The 21,163-nt window shown below is 29.6% G+C and overlaps 1 protein-coding gene across 1 annotated transcript in view; it reads left to right on the forward strand.

The window, feature by feature from the left end:
• Nucleotides 1-21,163, forward strand: part of LOC117178534 (gamma-aminobutyric acid type B receptor subunit 2) — a 297,426-nt gene that overhangs the window by 143,625 nt on the left and 132,638 nt on the right. The window contains exon 7 of the mRNA XM_033369962.1: nucleotides 5,251-5,454. Coding sequence (XP_033225853.1) covers nucleotides 5,251-5,454 — 204 coding nt within the window. The remainder of the gene's footprint in view (nucleotides 1-5,250; nucleotides 5,455-21,163) is intronic.

A 21,163-nucleotide genomic window follows, 5' to 3' on the forward strand; every position in this document is an offset into this window, starting at 1 on the left:
ACTTAACATCTAAAATTTTCCAACAATCAACAAATAAAAAAATTATAATTACGTTATTAATTTTTGTTTGGAAAAGGGCATATGATGATATGTCTTGTAAATCTTGAAAACATTCTTATTGAGAACCTGATGGGTTTTTCATTATTTAAAGTCATTTTATATGTTAAATTTCCAAGTTTTATGATTAAATCTGCAAATAATCCCTGTTAAAAAGAAAAGTCATATAAAACCTCATGGTTTCTATTACGCTCAAATTACAATAGTTAAAAAGCTTTAGAATTTTCTAGCAAATTTTTGTAAATATTGTACATGTTTTATATAAGTGCTTTTCGCTGCAAAGTAGTATTAAAAAAACATGTAGTATAAAATCAGAAATTTTCCAAGAAGACTTAAAATTTCTAAAAAATCAGGTTGTATTATTTTTCTCCTCAGATGTTTTCATTTTTAAAGAAGAACATCAATAATTGCAATTTTTAACAATTTTAGGTAATGTTTTCATTTTACATCGTAAATGCGTATTGATAATCAGAAATTAATAAATTTCAATTATTCCAATTTTTTAACAATTTCGTTTCTTTTTTGTTTTTGTCAGAGCTCTTTTTAATTTTAGGTTACGTTATCGTTTTAAGTAAAAAATTTTATTTCTCGTATTTCAAACTAAAAATCATTATAATTTAAAGAAGATTTATAATATTCTATTAATTTTGGATTTTGTTAATTTTTTATACAAAAAATTAGTACTTTAAAACAAAAATCATTATATTTCGAACAAAATTAAAAATTTGTCAAATAATTTTGGATCATTTTTATGTTTTTCTTTGAGAAATAGCATTTTTACTGACAGTAAGAAATATTGAGAAGAAAATTAACCAATTTAAACAATTTAAGGTTACGTTGCCATTTTACTCAATAATTGGCATTTTTAAAATTTATCCAACTCTTTCATGGCATATAATACTCTCTTACTAGATTATTTATGCAAAATAACATTTCTTAAACAATAATTTAAAATATTTGAAAAGGCGAAGTAAGTTTCACTTATTCATACCCTTTTTCACAAAGATTTGTATATGGAATTGCTTTCCTAAAACAACAATTTAAAATATGCAAAAAATAATTGAACATGATTTATTTTACAAAGGACTCAATACTTTTTTCTTTAAAAATGTATTCCGCTTAAAAACTATCTGAAGCATATAAAAAATAAAGAACTTTCAAGTTCAAAAACGCTTTAACAACCTCTGTGACAAATAAATATTTTCTGATTTTTAAAAACCTTTATAAAACGCACAGTTTTCGATTTATTTAATTCTTTTATAATTCTTTTTAATTCAGTTTTTAGTTTAAAATAACAATTCCTAAAAAATAATTTAGAATATTTAGAAAAACCTTATCGCTAGTTTAAATATTACCTATTTAATAAAATGCTCGATACTTTATTTTTATTTTAAATACACAATACTTCGAAACAGAAGAAACAAGAATTCTGTAAAGAAACGTTTAGTGCAAGAACTTGCAGGTTAAAAGCGATCTCACGGTGGTCGGCTGAAAAATATTTGTTTGCTTCCTCCTTGCATTCTCAATTATTTGATTTAAAAAATGTTTAAATATCAATTTTTCCATTGTTCCTTTATAAAATGAAATGCATTCTGAGTAACCTTTTTTAAAGTGTTATTGAATTCTTTTTTCTTAAATATTTTGCTTTAAAAACTCATAAATTTTTTTTAATTATTAAGAAAATGTAATAATTGTATTTTAAAGCATTTTTTAAAGCGTATAGCTTTGTTTTATGCTGTCATATATTTATTTTTTATTCTTTACATGATAAAAAAAATTATGTAAGTATATGGTTGATTGCCAAAATGTTAACCATTTGTAGTCCAAGACATTTTCCATGATTAATGAATTCTTCGACTGAAAAACTTAATTTTAATATGTTTTAATAAATATACATATTAAGAATATCCGCATTAAATTTTGTATAATTAATGATATGTTGAAATTAAATTTATTACGATCATTGAATTCATTGACTGAAAACCCTAATTTTGTTAATTTTATTTCAAAAAACCTAAATTTATACTTAATTATTTAAAATAGCAACATTATATTCGCGCTACAGTACGCGGAAGGCATTACATTGCCAATTGATAACATAAAAATATAAAACAAGGTATTAACTATTTCAGATAGCAAGCAAAAACATAAAATTGAAAATTATTTTAAAAATTCCTGCTCAATAAAGGAATTTTTTTCATTAAGGAAAAATTTATTCTTTGAATTCGGCTAGATTACCTTTTTTTCTGAAGTTAAAAAATCTGTTGCCTGAAACTCATTTAGTTTAGATTAGAATAACACATGATTATTTTATATTTTCAAAACTATTTTTTTTTACTTATAACTTTCATGAATTTTGCCAGTTTTGTGATTTTAAAACTGCTATTATCGAACACGAAAATTTTTGGTAAACAAAATACAACTATGTCTTGCAACTCTAATTTAAATTAAATAACGTTCACATAACAAAATTTTTAACTTTTTAGAAATTAATTTTTAACTAGCTTAATCCAAAAAAGTAGTATTTCCTTTTTGAATAAAGAATTTCTGTATTTAGCAGGAATATTTATTGTTACTTCTAAGTTCGGATATTTTTTTGTTACCTTGAACACTACACAAAAATAATTTCAGGGTGGCCGTTTTAATCAAGGAAGAAATTCGCGGTCATTTTCCGATTCACAAAAATGTTTTACGGTTAAAAAAATTCGAAATGGTTTAATTTTGAGCAGATTAATATATACAAATAATAAGCGAAAAAATTATAGACGCAGTAAATTTATAACCTTTTAATAATCTTAGGAATGAAATAACTTTTGAGTCTTGCATAATTATTTCAAAATTAAAAACACTTTTTACAAATCTATTTGAACATTTTAATTTCTTGCCACCAAAAACTTACCGACGCAACAAAGTAATAATTTTTTAAATAATTTTATGAGTGATTTGATTTATGTGTCAGCCTAAAGTTAGTAGTATATCATAGTTGCAATTTCCTACCTACATTTGCATAAATAGAATTCATAATGTGCACCAATGTTTTGAATTTTATAAATATTATTGAATTTCAAAATCATTGCTAGCGGCGAAGAAAACCAACTTCATAACATATCATCTTGTCGATTATTATATTTAATAAGCTACTTATGCAGTAAGAAGTAAATTAATTTAGACTAATATATTAATTTGCATAGTATGTATGTGATGTCTATTGTATCAAGTCTACAGTTCTTGTGTTGAAAAAATTGATGTGATTCTATCACATTCGTTTCAAATTAATAATTATTTAAAGGAAAATATTCAAGCATTGTTCTAAGTGAAATTATTTCTTTGCTGAATACATTCATTTTCTCATCTCAAGAACATGAACATTGTTTCAACTAAAATAGTAGCGAAATAAGAATATGCATTTACTTGGACCAAGAAACATTTGATAGAGTTTTCGTTACTTATTATAAGAATATAATATTCTTAATTCAAGATTTTATTAAACTTGACGCAAATAAGTATAATGGAACAAATTAACTCAATACTTTTTGCTTAGAGTAAATATATTCTTGATGCAAATAGTTGTCCTGATTCTATTATTTTCTTTATTCAAGAAAATCGGTCCCGTGTAAAAAGAAAATACTTACTTCTTTCAAGTAAAATCAGCCAAGTAAACTAGCCTACTTGATTTAATGCAAATTTTTTTTCAGTATAGTTTAAATTACTAAGGGAGGGTGGTTTTAATTGGCATCTAGAACTAGTTAAGACTGGTACTGATTTCAGATTCTTATAACATTTTCGAGTAACATATCCTAACAATGAAAGGAATTTAGGGGTGTCCAAAATTTCCTCACATGTCTGAAATTACCCCGTTTAACAATAAATTTTGAACCTTTCAATACTAAATGTACGCTATTTAAATTTTAACATTCAGGTGGGAAGAGAAGAGTTTAATTATGCTGAAAATGTTCATTATGTGCACCCGACGACAGTCTAATACTTGAATATTAATGTTTGTCCACATTCATTGCGGGGCAATGATAAATCATTCAAAATGCAGTGATGAATTTCTCAAACAAAGAACGCCTCTCTTGCGTCTCAATAGCAATAACACATAACAAAAACAATACTTGTCTAATTATAGTCAGTTGCAATGAACTATATTTTCAAATTTACGACCCGTATCGTTTTAGTATAAACTCTAATCAAAAGAACTCATAATAACTGTATGCATCGTAAATACAACCTAGTGGCGTATCAGAAGTAAAAGAAAATTCTGGACAATGGCTGAAGTTTTGTAAGGCCGTGTCTCGCCAGAAATTGCTGAATAAGCTGCGATGAATGAACAGATGCTTTGTCGTGGTGAAGGCCGTACCACCCCAGAAATCACAGGGAGCCAGATCAGGACTGAGTTGGGGTTGCTCAAGTTGTGTCAGGCCGTGATTCACCAAATATTGCTGAGTAAGCTGCGACGATTAAGCATACGCGTCATCGCGATAAAAGACCCAGTTGCTACTTTCCCACAAATCAGGCTTTTTATTATATTTCAACAGTAATATATCAAGAAGTTTCAAATTAAAATGATGTTCATTGATTTTGAATTATAAAAAAAATTTTAATTCAATTTTTTCTGAAAAAACATCTACTCTCGTCGCTCCACTGGGAATCGAACAACAGAACTTCAGATTGCCGGTAGTGTGCTTTCCCATTAAGTTATTCAAAATAACATAAAATAATTAACGCCACGGCTCTGGGTCTCAGAATCCCAAAAAGCTGCACCACACTCAAAAAATGGTTCGTCTTGGATGAAAATTTTGCATTCTAGAGTTTTTTGGACGATGATTCTTCAGTTTTTATTCGCCGTATTGAATCAGCTATTTAAACAATTTTTTTGATGAATTCGAGATCAGTGACCCAAAAAGCCTAGATTTTTGGCAATTATTTATTTTGATATTTGATTTAAAGAATTCAAAATTTGTTGATACACTTAACAAAAGGTGATGAACAAACTTTTTTGTTTAAGCTAAATCAATTATTTTGTAACTACAACTACTTTTTTGGTAGTCGCAACCAAATTTTGGTGTGAACCACCAAAACTGCTAAACAAAATTATTTTGTTTTGGGAACATTTTTTTCCCCAGTGCTGTATTAACAAAGACGTGTTTGGTTATGCATAAAATATGGTCCTAAAATGTGTTCTATCTCCAGGCTTGGAAGCTGGGAATGCACGGAGGTGATTACGCTTGGATCTTACCGGGAGACACGATAGACCTGTCAGGGATGACAGGCGATTGGTGGCACATAGGACCAGAGAACTGCTCGCCTTCGCAGCTGTTACAAACCCTGGATGGCCTGATTATTGTTAAGAGCCATGGGGCTATGTTGGCCGATGATATCACCTATTCAGGACTGGTAATTCCTTGCTTTATCAGCTAATTTATAAAAAATAAACAAAATTTTAAGAACGGAAAATATATAAGCGGTCTATCGATAGCTTAATTATACAACTCATGGACGAAACGTAACTAAAATAAAGAATTCAATTTTTCAAATTAAATTTTTTCCGAAAAAAATCCTCTCCTTCCCTCTCCTGCGAATCCAATCATAGAATTTCCAATTTCCGGTCGAATGCTTTTCCATTAAGCTACTAGTAAGATCGATACGTGCCTTGATAAGAGTACTGTATGAGTACCGAAACGTTAGTAATGGTATTTCGATTTCTTATTTTTATTTTAAATTTTCTTTCATTGTAATTTAATCATAATAAAATTTTTTAAAAGACGATAATAATACGGTAATTTTCTTCAGGAGTTTGCGTCAAAAGAAGAATCCTTTTTCAAAAACACACGCACTATTTTATCAGGTGTTACAAGTCAAATTTTTCAGGGAATCTGTATTATCATCAGAGAATAACAGAAATCCTTAACGTATTTTCAAGCTAGATAGTGTTAAATTATACAGTTTTCTAATTACATTTTTCTTGAAAAATATCTAGAAGTATCTAAAAAACCTTTTTTCAGAAACGATTTAATCAAAACAATGTTTAATTCATATCTCCATCTAGTCTGAAAAGACGTTCCGAGTTTCTGTTATTTTCTGATGACAATAGTCTGAAAATATGTTAAAAATTTCTGTTATTCTCTGATGATAATACAGAATCCTTGACAAAACTGACTTGTAACAGCTGACAGATAAGTGCTTGTCTTTCTGAAAAAGGATTCTTCTTTCAATTTCTCTAGAAACCCAAAGTAAAAGCACCCGGCAGAAATTTGAAGTTCTGTGGTTCGATTCGCAGCTAGCGAAGGAGCAGATCTTTTTTCAGAAAACATTTAATCTGAAAAATTTTTAATTCATAGCTCCATCTGGTCTAAAAATACGTTAAGTATTTATATTATTCTCTGATGATAATACAGATTACTTCAAGCATTATATTTCTGTTAAGCACAGCTTTGCACCTTATGACATGGATATTCCATTTTCTTAAATTAATTAAAATTTGTTGCTAAGAATGCTGGCTCTAGTCATCTCAAAAAATGAACATTGAGAAACCGTTAGTATTAAACTTCAATTACGAAACGGATTATAGGCCCTCTCCAAGACCCCGCTCCCTCTTAAAACAAATCATAACAAAATATAAACAGAGAATAACAGAAATTATTAATGTCTTTTCATAATTGATGGAGCTGTAAATTAAAATTTTGTTTAATTAATTTTTGATTTGAGAAAATATTCGCGTCGCCGAAAATCGAACTACAGAATTTCCGATGTCGAGTTGGATACTTTTCCTTTAAGCTACTAGAGAGATCGAAACAAGAATCGTTTTTCAGAAACACACGTATTATTTGAAATCACATGCCCGGTAATATTTATCAAATATTTGCATTTTTATCCAAGAAAGATGAAATTTCTACTAAAATGAATAATTTTTCTAAACAAAAAGACAAATTTGAAAAAAAATGTTGAATTTTCATCTACAAAAGTAATATTCGACTTTTTAATACAAAAATAATAATTTTAAACAACAATTAAATTTGCTACGATATAGTTGAAAAAGGACGATTTAAAAAAAGTTGAATTAACAGTTGCACTTTTTATCCGAGAAAGGTAAAATTTCCACTAAAAAAGATGAATTTAAAAAAAATTAAAAAATGGTTGTGTTTTTATCTACAAATAAAACAGTCGATTTTTGGATAGCGAACTATACATTTTAAACAACGAGTAACTTTTCTACAAAATTGATGTATTTTCAAAAAAACAGTGAAATTATTTACCAAGAAAGATGATTTTACAACAAAATTGTTGACTTTTCAACCAAACAGTTGAGTTTTTATCTGAGATAGATGAAATCTCTGCTATAAGAAATGATTTTTTAAATTGAAGGACAAATTTTTACACACAAAACTAAGAATAAAATTTGTTGCAGCAAAATTTTTTAGAACGATAAAGTTTTGTTTAGCCAACTTTGCGTCTTTCAAAAAACATGTGTTTGTCATGGAAAAACAGAAGAAAGTTTAACCGATATTTGTGTAAAGTTTATCCTGTGAAGTTAATTTTTGTTGCAGAGTATCTTTCATCGGAAATCGATGTAAAGTTTATCTCTTGTTTTTTTGTGTAATAAAAAGTTGAATTTTCATTCAGAAAAGATTTCAGTCGACCTTCCTAAACCAAAATATTAATTTAATTCAAAAAGTAAATCTTTTACGAAACAGTTGCATTTCAACCCAAAAGGATGAATTTTCAAGAAAATTATTAGGTATTTTATTTAGAGTCTTTTTAGTAGTGCAGCAATATAAATTGCTTACGCAAAGAAACTTTTTTTTCAAAACATCACTTTCACACATCTTCCGAATATAAATTTTTCAAATATGTGGTTAAGAAGATTTTTGAAATTTCATAATGCCTTGATATAAAATCGGTTTTGATAATTTAAAAACAAAAACTCAATGAGAAAGTCTAATTTTTTCAAAGAACCTACTTTAACTCATCTTCAACTTATATATATTTTTTAACAAGATTTTATGTGATAAAAAATATTAAATAATATTAAGATTACCACAATTACAATTTTAGACAAATCATCGTAGGAAATATTTGTATTAATGATACGTATTAAAGACTGTTTTTAACAAAAACTTTTAAACATTTGGAATTACTTACAAAATACTAAGAAAATATTTAAAGAAGATTTTCAATATTTTTAATAAATTTCCACTTTCTTCACATAATTAACGGCAGATTACTTAGCAATGACTTCTTCCTATGAATTATTAACATTTGATAATCGTTTAAACAAACTTAATGAACAAATGCATTATTTTTATATTTTACAGAATTTAAACTTTATTCTTTTAACGTAATCAATTGTAGATAACAAATTTTACTTTTTTTAGACAATTCCATAACGATTTACTGTTGTTATTGTTATTACTAACCTAATCAACGTAGTCATACGCAGAATATATTATAGCATTTCAAAAAGTAATTCGATTTATTTAACAAATCATCATTTGTTATCAACTGTTATCAAGGAGTTATTGCTAAGTAAATTTCAGTATAAAGTATAATTTCTGTTGACAAATACATTAGATGAGACAATTTTGTTTATAACATTGGTAATAAAAACTGCAATATTTTTTCGTTATCAATATTTCTAAAAAAAGTTAAGCATTTGCTATTAACAGTTGATGACGTTAAAAAAAATCGTCAATTAGGTTGGTTTTAACCATTATCACGTTTTACGAATCCATATCATTAGGACATTGCTAAATAATTGGCCGTTACTTCCTTAGAAAATCCGGATTTTTATTTATGAATACATAAAATGATAAAAATTGGATTATTTAACTATTGTTAACAAATTATTTATAGCAATCGGAATGTCCATACAAATTTAGAAGCTTCTTTAGAGTTGATTGCATGGAAAGAACCAAGTTTTTACGTCAAAAAATAGCCTAATAATGCATTTGTTAATTAGATTTATTTTGTAGAAAAAATCATCCATTACATCATAAATACCTGATATAGACATTTTATCATAAATTTTTTTTATAAAATAACACACTATTTATTAACTTTTAATAATTCAACTAAAAAACTATTTTTCTCCATAAATTGTGCAAATTTAGTGGGAATCAAGTGACCAATCGCTGCCAATCCGTACAAAACCATTTTCATTTACGGATTTGTTTAAAACAAATTCAATCAATTTTAAAATATTTGCTTTGCTATAAAAATCCTTTTTTGATAGCTGCTTTATTATTACTAACTCTTTTCTATCTATTTATCTATTTATTTGTTAAGAAACATTACTCTTCAAAAGTAAAGATTAAAAAATTGCTGTTTTTAAAACTTGTTTTAAATACATTTTTTTGTCAAAAATCGGCCATCACAGTTTGATGCAAAAGATTTATCAAAAATCATATTAAAGAAAGTTGAAATCGGATGACAATTGTCTTCTTAAAATCAGTTTGTACCCGGACTTTCTTTTTGTCCCTCTGTAAAAAACCTTCTGTAGAATTTTTGAATTTTTAAAATCATTTTTTTATAAAAATTATAACATTTATGTAACATGTACATCAAATATTATTAGCTTACTTTCAAGAATCATAATTGAGAAAAACAACTTTTTTCGATGAAATATTTATTCGTGCCATTTCTTCAAACTATTTGTTATTAACAATGATAAATTTTAGACTTTCGCTAAAAAATTTCTTTAATTATCCATGCTGAGTTAATATTAAATAAGTTAGATGGAAAAACCACACACTCAAGTAAAAAACATTTCCAGTTGCATATTTATTTATAGAACTGTTTATAAAAATATTTTTGTTATAAACAAATAATTAAATTCCCTGTTATTCATTACAAATATGTAATGAAATATAAGCCATTTTATATAAAAAATCAGTGTTTTAAATATTTGTGCACTATACTGAAGTAGTCATTTATATAAATTAACTCTAATTAAATTAACTCATTTTAATTTAAATCTTTTGTATTTTTTATTTATTTCTTAATTTTAAAACGTTTGAAATACCAACAAAAATTACTTATTGCATGAAAGCAAATTAATATTATGTTTCTTCGATTTCAGCTGAACAAAATAGGAACCATTTTTTTAAATTTTCACATATTTGTATTTTAAAACCCAAAGAACAAAAAGAAGGTAGAGCCGGATCGAAAAAAGGATGGGCAAACTATTTTTTAAGTACTTTAACCATTTATATAATTTTCAATCTTCTTAAGATTTTTAAATAATAGTAAAAACCATAACATGCATTAGTATTGGGACAGATATAATTTCATTCTATTGTTTTTCTAATTTAAAAAAGTGTACATTCTTCTAGACTAAACAAAAATTTGGTTATTAAACATTTTCTTGCAACTCATATAATTTTTGAACAAGTTAAATATTGTAAATGTTATTTTTACGGTTTAAACCAAAAATACGTTTAAATATTCATTTTTTATCTCTTTTGTCATTTCTACACAAATTTAATTTTTTTATTTTGAATCTCATTTCTTACAATTTAAACAAAATCTACTCATCCTATCAAAAAATTACGAATGAACAATTTTAGACCCTTTTTAGATGAAAAACTTTCGTCAATTGTGTTTTGTTCGTATCTTGTGTGGGTGTCCAAATTTTTTATTAATTGTAGCTTGCGTCGTTTTTTCCAAAATTTAATTTTTTATTTTTATTTTTCACATTTAAAACGAAAAATACGCATGCTATCTAAAAATGATTTATAACAAATTTGTACCCTTTTTTTGGGTAAAATTCTTTTGTTTGAATATTGTTTTCGTGGCTTGTATCGTTTGTCCAAAAATATAATTTTTTAAAGGTTTTAAATGTTGTTTCTCACGAATAACATAAAAATTACGCATCCTATCAAAAAGTGATCAACAAGAAATTTGTAGATATTTTTTGTTTTCATAAATTTTCTCTTCTCATCTTTTGTCGCATTTTGCATTGCTTGAACGCAAAATGAAAATTTTCATGTTTGGCTTAAAATTCTATTTTTCGTTTCGGTGTTTTGAATTTTGTAATTATAAGATAAGGAAAAGTGATTCGTTACTTTTTTAAGAAGATTCCGAGGTAAAAAACTTTTTTTTTTAGTTTTTCGTATATAGTCTCGTTATTGCAAAAAATAAGAAAATTCATTTTTGATAATAATAAATCCGATTTTTTCATCTCCAAAACGCGGAAACAATAAAAACTCTTTTGAAAAACTACTCGGTGTAAGTATCAACTCAGAAAAAATCAAGAAAAAATAAAACAATGATCCATCAGAAAAAATTGAATAGGAACATTTTCGGAAAAATCGCTACCAGTTAATCAATTTTATTTTATTTTTTTAATTTTGTCGTGCTTTACCCCGTATCGATTCTGTGACTTTAGCATACATATTCTACACAATTTGAAATGGATCCAGTCATCTACATAAACACCGAACCGATTAATACCGCAGTGTTTTCGCATTAAAGTAATAGCGAGCATTGATGATTTTGAAATATCATATGTAACTATATTTATCGTGTGTTTTACTGCATGTTTTAACTACTTTATGGGAAAGTTTATGATTCTCTACATTATGATTATTACAATCCGACCTCATTTGATGCCATAACAAATTATATGAACGAAGAGGTAAATTTTGACTTTAATATCGAATAAACATACAGCGGTACTAAATCCCATATTGGAAGGACAAAATGTTGAATATTCAAAACAACTTAAATAATAAATGATTTATACTAGACTATTAAATGCCCGCGCATGCGTGCGCCAACTTTTATTTTCATTTCTATTATTTACGCTAATAATTTTTACTTTATATATTTTTCTAAATTTCAACTTTGTTTTGTTTTAATTGATTAATAAACCTTTAAACTGACCCCAGAAAATTTAAGTTTGAACAAAAAATTATTTATTAATTATTTCACAATATAAAAAGCATTCAAATATTTTTTACTTTATATTTTTCTTAAACTTTCAATTTCATCTCTGAAAATTTGAATTACTAATAACCTTTTATAATAATTTTCGAAAAAGTTTGAATATAGGTATGCGACAGGCAAAGTCCGATGTCCCGTCACACCGCAGTCTGCCTAGTCCCTCCGCGAATTGACTGATAGGTGTCAGGCAAAGTCCGAAGTAGTACTTTCACTTCAGACTCTACCTAGTCAAATCGCAAAGTGCCGGACAAGCTCAAGCAAAGTTCGGAGTAAAAATAAAACCTTTGGGATTTAGTTTTTCCGCTACACAGTGGGCTAGCTGGAGAATTTACAATTCAAAATAGTCTACGAGTCGCAATTGTGAACGGATTTAAAAGTTTTTCTTTTAGGAACGATCAGCATTAAATTTATAAGAAATCTTAATAAGTTTATTTATCAATTTTTGTTTCAATATAATTATTTATTCAACGCTAGCTTTAAAAAAAATCAAATAAGCTCGATATCTGTTACATTTAACGTTTAAAGCGAATTCATAAATATATATTCCATACAAGGCACCAGTCTATTATTTGTAATAATTTTGGAAATTAAATTCAGATACTCATTTCTCAACACCATAAACATTTAAAATCTTATGTAATTGTAATTGATGTATTTTAAATAAAAAATAAACGTTTATTATACAAATAATAGCCACACTGTAAAAAATGTTTGGCAATATACAACACGTTTACAAGACTTCTACAATACAAGCGTTAGGTAAAATTGCAAACATGGTATTCCAATGACGTGATTGCAATACATGCATTTAAGTGTTCTAAATCCTTTCGTCACCGTCCAGCATTCCAATACATGTATTAGAGCGCTTGTAAGACGAAAATTGTATACAAGGCAATCACAAAATTAACGGAATTCAAGGAATTTCCAGAATTCTCGAAATTTATGGAATTCATAACATTCACAGAAGTCACGGAATTCGTAAAATTCATGGAATTCAAGGAACTCCGGAAATTTATTGAATTCGTGGAATTGATAGAATTCACGGAATTCAAGGATTTCAAGGCACTTACGAAATTGATAAAATGCCCAGCATTTATGAAATAAAAAAATTCACGTAATTCAAGGAATTCACGGAATTAATGGAATCCAAGAAGTTCATGGAATTCAAGTAATTCATGAAAATCAGGGAATTTGAGGAATTAAAAAAATTTTCGATGGCATTCATGAAATTCACGGAATTATTGGAATTCAAGGAATTAATGTAATTTAAGGAATTCGCGAAATTCGGGAAATTAATTGAATTTATGGAATTGAAGGAATTCACGGAATTCAAGGAATTTCCGATGGAATTCATGAAATTCAAGGAATTCACTGAATTTAAGAATTCACAGAATTCAAGTAATTTAAGAATTCACAGAAAACAAGTAATTTACTGATTTCAAGGAAGTCACAGAATTCAAGCGATTCACAGAATTCTAGGTATTTACAGAATTCAAAGCATGCACTGAATTCAAGTAATCCTGAAAATTCTGCAAATTGTAAAAATTCCGCGAATTGCCTGCTTTTCTTGAATCTCGTGAATTCCATTAATGCTTTGAATCTCGTGAATTCCTTGTATTTCGTATGTACCTCGGATTCCGTCCGTGCCATGAATTCCCTGAATTTCTTTAAATCCATCCAATCCGTAAATTCCTTGAAATCCGAAAAATTTGGCTGTTTAACCTAAAATCCGTGAATTCCGGGATATATATGAATTTCGTAAATTCTTTGAATTTCTTAATTTTTGTCAATTTCACGAATTCCTTAAAATTTATGAATTCCTTAAATTCCATGAATACCCGAGTCTTATACTATAACATCATATACTGTAGGCGTTAACTTACGCTTCGGAAATAAACTTCCAATTCATGTAGTGGAAGTCTCCAACAGAAAGTTTTAACAGTGCAATATTCAATTATATAATCTCAAAGTGAATAATTAATTTTTGTTGCCTAATAGATAACAATTAAAATTCAATCTTTATGTAATTTGATATAGTAAAAAAATAAACAGTTAATAATTAATTAATCCACTTACAACCTAAAAGTTAATAAGCAATTGTTTTCATCGATATATTTAAATAATTGTAACCTTATAGTTTCCTACAAATTTGAATTATTAGTAGCGTTTTCAACTAATTTCATAAAAAATTTAAATTTATCTAAATATAATTTTGAAATCAGAATTCAGATGCATATTTCACTCAAAAAAATGTGTATAATTGGAATAGAGTTATTTTAAACATAAATCATTATGTATTGGACAAATTATATCTAAGATTTAATTACACAACCTTAACATGAATAGTGAATTTATGCAACTCTTATTATAGAAAAATCAAATGAATTCTTCATATAATTTAATAATTTAAAAAAAAGAATCAGCTAATAATTAATCAATCGGCTTACAACATAAAAAACATTAAAACATAATTCTTATTCAAACATTCAAATCATTTTTACTTTGAATTTTTTTTAAATTTTTACTTTCATTTCTAAAATTTTTATTGATTAGAAACCTCTTATAGTAATTTCTAAGAAAGTTCAAATATATTTACATACAATTTTTACATTCTCATCAGAGAATGTATTATATTTGTGTAAAATTTCCCCCCCCCTCCCCCCAGTTTTTGTCAAAGGTCCACGTTTTGAGACACCCTGAATCCGAAGAACATGTTTTTACGAATGTGTCTGTCTGTATATCTGTCTGTCTGTATGTCTATATGTATGTATGTATGGCTTATGTTTGTTTGTATGTCTGTCTGTCTGTGAACACGAGAACTTTTGAAAAAATTAATCTATTAGATTGCCCTTTAGTACAATGGTTTAGTGTCCTAAACTGAAGGTCAAGTTCGTTAGCCAGTCATTTTGTTCGCTTTTTAAAACGGGCATTGGAATGTATCTATAGAAGGGCATCCATTCTTTGAAGAGTTTTATGTTTAAGGCAGGTTGATGGTGTATAATGCGCGCTACATCATTATGTCTGTGCGTATATTCTCTCTAAGCCATTACGCGACAGCCATCAATAATGTGCTCGATTGATTCGTTGGTATCTTCACATAATCGGCACCGGTCAACCACGTCTTGATGTAACACGTGTTTGCGATAATTCCTGGTGCTGACAACCTTGCCCTGTATGGCAATGACGAATCCTTCTGTCTCTGGATACAGAACAACCTTTCTGAGCCAAATATTAGATGCCTCACTATCCACTTCATTTTGATCTAGCGTGTTGGGGTGCTCGCCATGGATGGCTTTCTGCCTTCATTGTCTTTCTAATTCCTCTATGGTTTCTGCCCTGATATTCAAGGCCCCATCTGAGGACAAATTTAAGTGCATGAGAGTGCACTTCTTAGTTCTGTGGAAAACTGACCCGAGTCCATTCTTCTTGGATTTTTGACCCATTTAGGGTTAGTGGGTACAGCGGATTCCAACACGAACTCTATCATTAAGTGATCTAAGAGAGTGGGTTTATCTGAGACTCCACTTCTTGATGTAATCTGTGAAACTACCGGTACAGAGAGTGATGTCAATGACTTCCTCCCTGACCAAATTACAAAACGTCGAGGTGTTCCCCGTATTAAGAATATCTAAATCAGTAGTAATTGGGTATTCCAATAGGTCTTTACCTCTTAAGTTGATGTACGTGCTACCCCACAGGGTATGGTGGGAGTTGGCATCGCACTCCAACAGAAGAGGAAAACCCCTTACCTTGCAGTATTCCACAAGTGTACGTGTCTCCACTGGTGGATTGGTATCGCTGTCATATAGAAATTAAGCTGATCCCATGACAATCCTTCCTATTCCTTTAAAATCCATGACTACCACCTTCGGGTCTCTGGAACATAGCTCTAGCAGCGGGACCACGTTGACTCCCTTCGCCAGCATTATGCATGCCCTTGGATTGGCCGCCTTAGGGTCCCTGTAACAAAACCCAGCCCCCCCCTCCCCTAAGCGCCTGATGATATCTCGAACTAACCAGGGTTCCTGGATTAGTGAGATACCTGTGTGCCTCACAGTCATGCCCTTCTGCAAAACTGCAGAGGCGCCTTTGCTATGATGCAAGTTAATCTGTGTAATGGTTAGACCCGGAGCAGTCATTTAGGTCTGATCCGATCTTCCTGTCCACCGACAGGCCTCCCGCACCCCTGACTGGCGACTTTAAAATTGACCTGTCCATAAAGGTAGAAGGGCCTATCATTGAGGGCCGTAAGGGTTCTCGCCTGTGACTCAGGAATTTGCACAACTAGGAGATGTTTAAATTATCCAGCTGCGTCCTCTTCCTGGGGCCTATCGTGCCTGATGCACCGCCAGGACGCTGTCTTAAGTGACGAGTTGAATTTCTCCAGCCGACCGAGAACAACCTGCGGGTCCGTAAGCAACTCAACCCCATCCACCTTAAGAGATGCGCCTTCCAAAGGTCATGTCTCGGCTAAAAACTTGTATAGCCAAGCTTTGGCCGCTAGGTTCGCTGCCACAAATACAAAGACCCCTCCCCTAAAGAAATGGGTCTTGAATTTAGGCCATTAATCTGGAAACACTCTATCGAGCGCCCTCCAGGTAGCCTCCCTGAGAAGCTCTAACTGCTCTGTGGTGAGCAGTGAGTCCAGGTAACTCATATCCATGACCACCACAGTCAGAAGGTCAATCCTCTAAGCGGCCGTCAGTCCAACCCCCGACTCCTCCCTGTTCGTCGGCTGCCGGACCGCCTTGTGCCTCCACCAACTTTTCTCCTTTTCTCCTTCCTCTTTTTGAATGTTTGCATGATCCATTTTGGTTCCCACGAGTAGCAAGGAATATAAAAGGTCTGCCCCTGCAGAGCCCCCCATGCAAGGGTAAGACTAATTACTCGGGGAGGTCGTCCGAAGTCCGCGAGAGGCCGCACAGTAGCGTATTTTGGATTTGTTCGTGCAAATAATCGACGAATCGTCAATTTTGAACCGAGTTGAATTTTTTATCAAATACTTATGAATTAATTTACTGTCGGAAAGATACGCCACTATTACGGTTTGAATCGTCAGTACGTCAAAAAAACGTCGACCAACGTCGGCAGACACAAAAATCATAAAATTCAGATTCCGCGAGTAATAAAACCATGGAAAAGAGTATAATGTCACTGATATAACAATATCATATTGCATAGAACTTTCTTTAATTATTATTGTTATTAATTTTACTGATCAATCAGAGCAGATACTCACACAACCCAAACATTTTTAGCCAACGAGTCCGGAAACCTTACTTTGAAATAATACGTAGTACATTGATAAAAAAATTTGGTCGGTATTTAATTATTTAAATAATAATTTTATTAAAATAAACATAAAAACTGTAAGAAAAAAATGTTTAATACTATGAAATACTCTTTCGTTGATTTCTTCAGAATAAACGTTTCTCGGTTGCATAATTTGAAAATTAAAGTATTAACGCTATGAACGTTTATTAACTATTATTTAAAACTTTTATCGCAAAAATAGAATGAGAATAGAAAGGCTTGCACTTGTAATGGTTGAAAACATAAATAACAATGAGCATGAAGCATTGTTTGTAGGAATTACCAAATATTATTGACATCTTAATATCCTAAAATTCGGCCGACGACTGCCGACGTTGGTCGACGTTCTTTTGATGTGCTGACGATTCAAACTGTAATAGTGGCGTATCTCTCCGCCTGGGCCGTTAGGACACCTTCGTAACCCCTAGGTGCCACAGTGCTATGGGCACGATCACCATAACCTATGGTTAGGGGGGTGACCACATTGAGCGAGAAATTCAATGAATACCCGTTCGAAGGCTACCATACCAACGGAGGGCTGTTTCTTGATCGCTATGCGGGCCGCAGGTCATTTACGTGCCGAATTGAAAAAATTGATATCGGCCCGGGAGAGACCTCGCCCCAGGGATCCAGAAAGCCCGTGTTAGCTAGGCTCTTTCAACCTTCTATCATACTATCATGCACACCAGGAAAGCCCGTTTATAGGGATTCTTCTCAAAACACCCGGGAGAGCCCGTTTATAGGGATCCTTTCATCCATATCCATAGGCATGCGGGCCGAGGTCCGTTTGACCCCTATGTCCCACGCGCTTGAGCCTCCCCCCACCAAATACAAGGTCCTACAGCCCCTAGGGGAGGAGAGAAGGTATTAGATATGTGTAAAATTTGACAACCCTTTCCCCCAGTTTTTATCAAATGTCCACGTTTTGAGACCCCCTAAATCCAAAAAAATGGGTTTTTACGAATGTGTCTGTCTGTCTTTATGTATGTATTTATGCCTGTCTGCCTGTCAGCACGATAACATTTGAAAAAAATAATTCTATTCAATTGGCCTCTGATACACTCTTTTAGTGTCCTAAACTAAAGGTCAAGTTCGTTAGCCAGCCATTTTGGTTACAAACTAAAAAAGTGAGCGCCCTAGAAGATTATTATAACATCTTTCGAATTTTCTTGATAAATCGAAAATTAAATTTTGACAGCATAGAAAATAATGGAAAATCCAAAAGTTACATTTTTTCATGCAACATTTTGACAATATTTCAAATATTCTCAAATATGATAATGCACTTTCAAAACAAAAAATATATATTTCACAACAGCAGAAACATTTTAAACATTACTCAAAATTTTAGTTTTCGTTTCGGTTTTTCGAATTTTGTAATTATGAGATAAAGAAAGTGATTGGTTACTTTTTTCAGAAATTTCCAAGAAGACAAACTTTTTATTTACTTTTCTCCTATACATATAGTTTTTTTAATTAAATTTATATGCTCATATCACAAAAGCAGGAACATTTTAAAAATTACGTCATAGGAATAAAGGTACTTTAAATAAAAATAATCTTTTATTACATCTATTATATTCAATATTCAATTATAGAACCTTTAACTGAATAATCAATTTATGTTACTTAGTTTTTAAGAAAATAATAAATTTTAATCTTCCTGAATGTGATATTGTGAAAAAAAATGTATCAGGTAATAATTAATTAATCAGTGCAAAAAAATTCAAAACAGCAATTCGATTTTTTCACGAGAATCTTGAATTAAAGATTTTGTTTTGCTTTAAAAACAGTGATTTTATTGAAATTCGAAAAGTAATTTAAATATTTTAGTCCATTATAAAAGGAACGCCTCGTTTAGAAAATAATTTGCTGCTGAAAAGTTATTTATTCACCAAGATATGATTTGTCTTTTGTTTATCACAGAATGAATCAAGAGGTTTGAAGGCACTTTTCGTGGAGTGTACTAATTATGTCATGGATTTCAAAGAACAGGCTTTAATATTGTGACAAATTCTACAAGTTTTTCATTTCTTCCGCTAATATAGAATATTGATGTGTAAATTTGGTAGTGACATTCAACCTAAAAATTATTTAAATTTATTAGTTTAAAATTTTCATTGTAATTCAGTTTTAGAATTAAAATTAGTTATGGCCATAGAACAGTTTTTTTAGCGGTTTACCACTCGGTTTTTGAGTTTACACCAGATATTAAAATGTTACAAAATATTTCTAAAGAATGAAAAATATTTCGAACATTACAAAGTAGTTTGAATACTTTTGGCATTTCACAAATATTTCACGGATTTTAGCGATTTAAAAAAGCCTTACAAACAAGATTTCACTAAACATTTCTAAAAATATTTCAAGAGGTGTTAAAACATTTCAGAAGATTTAAAAATATTTCATAAAGATTCCATCAAGATTTCCAATAATTCAATAATTTCAATGAAAACTCAGACTGTAAAAAGGGTATGGATAACCATACTTCAAAGATTTCAAAACATTCAAAATCTTTCAAACAAGTTCCAAATTTTTTAGGAGATATCAAAAGTTTTCTCAGAAGTTTCAAAGATTTTATGAAAAATGCATCATGATTTCAAAAGCATACAAGAATTTTAAAGGTTTCCACAAGGGTACAGTACACGAGATTTCAAAGATTTAAAAACATTTCTAAGATTTTAAACGATTTCAATTTTTTTAGAAGGTTTCATAAGATATGACAAAGATTTTAAATATTCCAGTGATTTTAAACGAATGTAAAAGATTTCAGGAATAATTTGCAAATATTTCAAATATTGCAATATTCCAATTATTTCAAATAAATACAAAAAATTTCAGAAAGATGTCACAAATATTTCAAACACTTTATAATCTTTTCAAAAGAATACAAGAATTTCAGAGATTTTGACATTTTAAAAGATTTCAAATTTTTCAAAGTGATTTCAAAATATTTAAAAAAGAAGATTTCAAAAATATTTGAAATATTTCATAAAGATTGCAAAAATATTTCAAAGAATTCATTATGCTTTTAGAAGATTTAAACAATTTTAAAGATATCAAGAAGGGCACAGTACACCAGATTTCAAAGATTTCAAAACATTTAAAAGATTTTAAGCGATTTCGAAACGTTTTACCACATTCGAGGAGATTTCATAAACTTTTAATGATTTTAAACGAACACAAAAGATTTCGCAAACAAAGATTAAAGAATAATTTTACAGAAATTTCAAGCTTTCACTAAAGTTTGTAATACTCCAGAAAATTCCAGTGAATTCACAAAGATTTTAAAAGATTTTACAAAAGATTTAATGATTTCAAAAACTTCACAAAGTTTTTTAAATATTCGCAAAGATTTCAGAAAGATGACTTATGTTCGCAAAATATTAAATATCTATTTATGATTCGGCTTTCTTCACAAAACAGAAATTGTAGAAATTGTTCGCCAATAAAAAATAAAGTAGCTCTTTTTTATGTGTATGAGAAACGGTTATTTCATTATTTGATATGAAAAATGGAGACCTGGAAGAACTGGAATTTTTTACCTGGTAAACTTGGAAAAGACCTTGAATTTTGCACCGAAGAATCGCTTGGACATCCTGTTGAATATTTAAACTAAGGTCTTCGTCAAAATATGATAATTTCAGATATACAAGACACATTTCATGTATACAGAGCATTTGAAAAAAATTGCTACGTCAAGCTACCTTGTGAAAAAATACACAAAAAGTGAAAAGGCAAATTCTCATTTAAAAATCTGTCTTTCATTATTTAACTCTGAAATTTATCGCGTTTGACGAAATCCCATGTATTAGTTTTTGGCAGATTTATATTTATATTTATATTTATA

This window comes from Belonocnema kinseyi, chromosome 8, assembly GCF_010883055.1.
Source record: "Belonocnema kinseyi isolate 2016_QV_RU_SX_M_011 chromosome 8, B_treatae_v1, whole genome shotgun sequence".
NCBI classification, from domain to species: domain Eukaryota; kingdom Metazoa; phylum Arthropoda; class Insecta; order Hymenoptera; family Cynipidae; genus Belonocnema; species Belonocnema kinseyi.